The sequence below is a fragment of the Brassica napus genome, chromosome A4 (genome assembly GCF_020379485.1).
Source record: "Brassica napus cultivar Da-Ae chromosome A4, Da-Ae, whole genome shotgun sequence".
NCBI classification, from domain to species: domain Eukaryota; kingdom Viridiplantae; phylum Streptophyta; class Magnoliopsida; order Brassicales; family Brassicaceae; genus Brassica; species Brassica napus.
In genome coordinates, this window is record NC_063437.1 from 15294544 (window position 1) to 15297466 (window position 2923).

Genomic DNA, 2923 nt, shown 5'->3' on the forward strand with positions numbered 1-2923 from the left:
TTTAGTTCGACCTTTTTTTTTTCTTTTTTTTGAAACTTGACCTTTTTATTGTCTGTGCTATGAACAAAAATTCCTTAAGACTACATATATGCCAACATATACATTTCTATCAATAGATGCATATCCAACCAGTGGCGGAGCCAGCCGCAAAGTTTAACGGGGTCACCATAATTAAATCATGGGTCAAGTTAGTTTTGAGTAAATATTTTACGGGGTCAATACACTGATTTTATAACATTTAACAAGTTATTTAATAGAAAATACATGTAAATTTTTTTTGTAATGAAATTTCATAGGGGTCAGTTGACCCCCCTCCCTAAGCCTTGCCTCCGCCACTGTATCCAACACTAATCATAAGTGTATAACAAGAGTTGGTATTAATGATACGTAGAAGAATTTGTGGAAGATTGTGAGCGAATACTCACCGATGACCCATCATCTTAGACCATCTCCAATCCATCTATATAATAGAGATTTCTAAAATAGAAAAAAAAATAGAAATGGTATTTTTGCTCCAATGTATTCCTCTATAATAGAAGAATGCTATATTTACCTCTATAAATAGATGAATGCTATTTTTTCTTCTATATTTAGGGAAAAAATAGCATTCCTCAATTTATAGAAACAAATATAACATTCCTCTATTATAAAGGAACACATTGGAACAAAAACACTATCAAGCTACTATCATATCATAAAATGAGAGTACAAGAAAGTAAAAAAAAATGTATCCCTCATAGATAATAAACGAAATTATCAAAAGAAAATAAACGATAACAATTAATTGAAACCAGCCAAGCCACAGTTAAATTACAAATTAAAACATGAAAGAAGGAACCATTTTCATAAAAAGAACTCTTTGGTCTTTTGGCTCAGATAAAAGTGGGAAACTAAAAGCGATAGAAACCCTAGAAATTGAAAAACCAAACATCCCCATATAGTGACAGTGGTGTACAAACATGTGATGACATAAACTTCAATATATAGAAATATTATTACTTTATTAGACATCTTGAACTAGACCAAAGGAGTGTTAAGTAAACCACTACTCCAAGATGAAACCAACCCATTCCAGCTTTCCCTTCCCGGATCAGTCTCCGGTACACCGCCAGCTGAATTCCCGGTTATTTGCCATGGAAATCCCAATAAAACCTTGCTTGGATTCTCTAAGATATTGTTGTTGTTGTTCACATTCTCTTGCTTTGTCTCGTTTCCCTCCAGAGGAATCCCCAAAGCCGAAGTTGTCTTGTTTTCACTTTCATTTCCGGACATGAAACCATACCACAAACTACCACCGTTGAAATTACCGTTTTGCTCTCCAAAGTTCAACCCGTTTCCTAGAACACCAGAGTGTGTGTTTGTCGAGTTTCCATAAATAGAAACATCACCTCCAAACCCAAAAGAAGGTGTAACTTGAGAAGGGGGATGTTTATGAAGAGCAGCGAAAGCGAGGTTGAGATCAATGGAGTCATAACCAAAGGAGGATGGCATTCCCGTAAAAGGATTGTGAAGTGGATCGTTGTGGAAATTGACAGGCTTATTGATGTTCTTGGAGAAAGATGAAGAAGATCGTTTGTTTCTACGGCAACCACCACCAACGGGGACGTTACGGAGAGTACCACCTTTAGTCCAATATCTCCGACAAGATTTGCAGAAGTAACGAGGTTGAGAAAGACTATAGTTGTTGTAGTAACAAAACTTTGTGTTTGGAGATTCACATCTTGGACATTTTTGTGCTTCACCTTCTAGTTCTCCTTTTCCTTGCTTCTTCTTCATTTCCTCTTCCATTTTTTTAATGTTTTTATAATTGCTTCCTTTTGTTGAGCTTACCAATATGGTTTCCAATGTTTCATTTGACATTTCCTGCACATTTAAACAGATATAATTAAATTTTGCTGAAGAATGAGTAATGATAGTTTTCTTTGTATAACCGATTATGGAATGACATAGCGCCGATTCTTATAGCGACAATATTTGTAGAGCCTTTCGTCTATATCAATTGCTAAAGTGGTTTTTTTTGTTTTCTTTCAATGGGGTTTGAGATAAGTTTAAGGTAATCAATAAATTAGCAGAAATATAGGTTTTCACGAATATGTTAAGTTGCTATGAGTAGAAGCTTAAAAAAATCTATGATTTTGAAGTGTTTGATTTTCAGGGGATTGAAGAACAAAGACAGCTAAAAATTACTATATACAAAACGAGATAAGTCTTAGATGATAGTACAATAAATTACCTGTTGAGGATCCATCCATGCAACAAAAGGTTGAAGAAACAGTTACTTAGTTTCCTAGTAGTAATTAACAACTATGGTCGTTATTTTTATTCAGATTCTAAAAGAGCAAGGAGACCGGAGAGGCGAGAGAGAGAGAAAGAGAGTTTGCAGAAAAGTGGTGAGCAAGATATGAATAGACTAGAAGAGCACGGTTCTTATTATATAATAAAGCAAAACTGATAATGTGGGTCCGTTTTTTAAATATCGTTTTTGGAAACTAAAGAAAATAACACATGTTTTGTGGAAAACATGTAAATTTAACACCCAAAAAGGTTTGGAAATAACTACTCTTCCATTTTGTATTTTAGACGTGACAAAAGATAAAATCAAATGGAATAATGAGTAGTATATTTAAGAAATAAACACATAATGTTTTATATTAGCATATCAAATTTCCAGAACTGTAATGAATATTTTATACACGTTTAATTACTACTCTTTGATTATATATTAGCGTTTAGGGTTAAAAGTTTAGAATCTAGAGTTTATGGGTTAGATTTTAGAATTTAAAATTTATGTTATATTTATAGAATGGGTTTTAGAGATTTTAATATTTTGAAGAATTTTAAGAGAAATATATATAGTTTTAACAAATTTCTAGTAGTATTCAAAATTTTATATTGCTACATAAAATAAGCTAACTTCTTTTCT

At 32.8% G+C, this 2923-nt stretch overlaps 1 protein-coding gene across 1 annotated transcript; it reads right to left on the reverse strand.

The window, feature by feature from the left end:
* Positions 1-761: 761 nt before the first annotated feature.
* LOC106446896 (dof zinc finger protein DOF2.1-like) lies at positions 762-2436 on the reverse strand. The gene is made up of 2 exons (XM_013888711.3): positions 2234-2436; positions 762-1863 (listed from the first exon to the last, which is right to left on the reverse strand). Exons 1-2 carry the CDS (start codon positions 2246-2248, stop codon positions 1018-1020), a joined length of 861 nt encoding a protein of 286 aa, XP_013744165.1. The 5' UTR covers positions 2249-2436; the 3' UTR covers positions 762-1017.
* Positions 2437-2923: the final 487 nt, after the last annotated feature.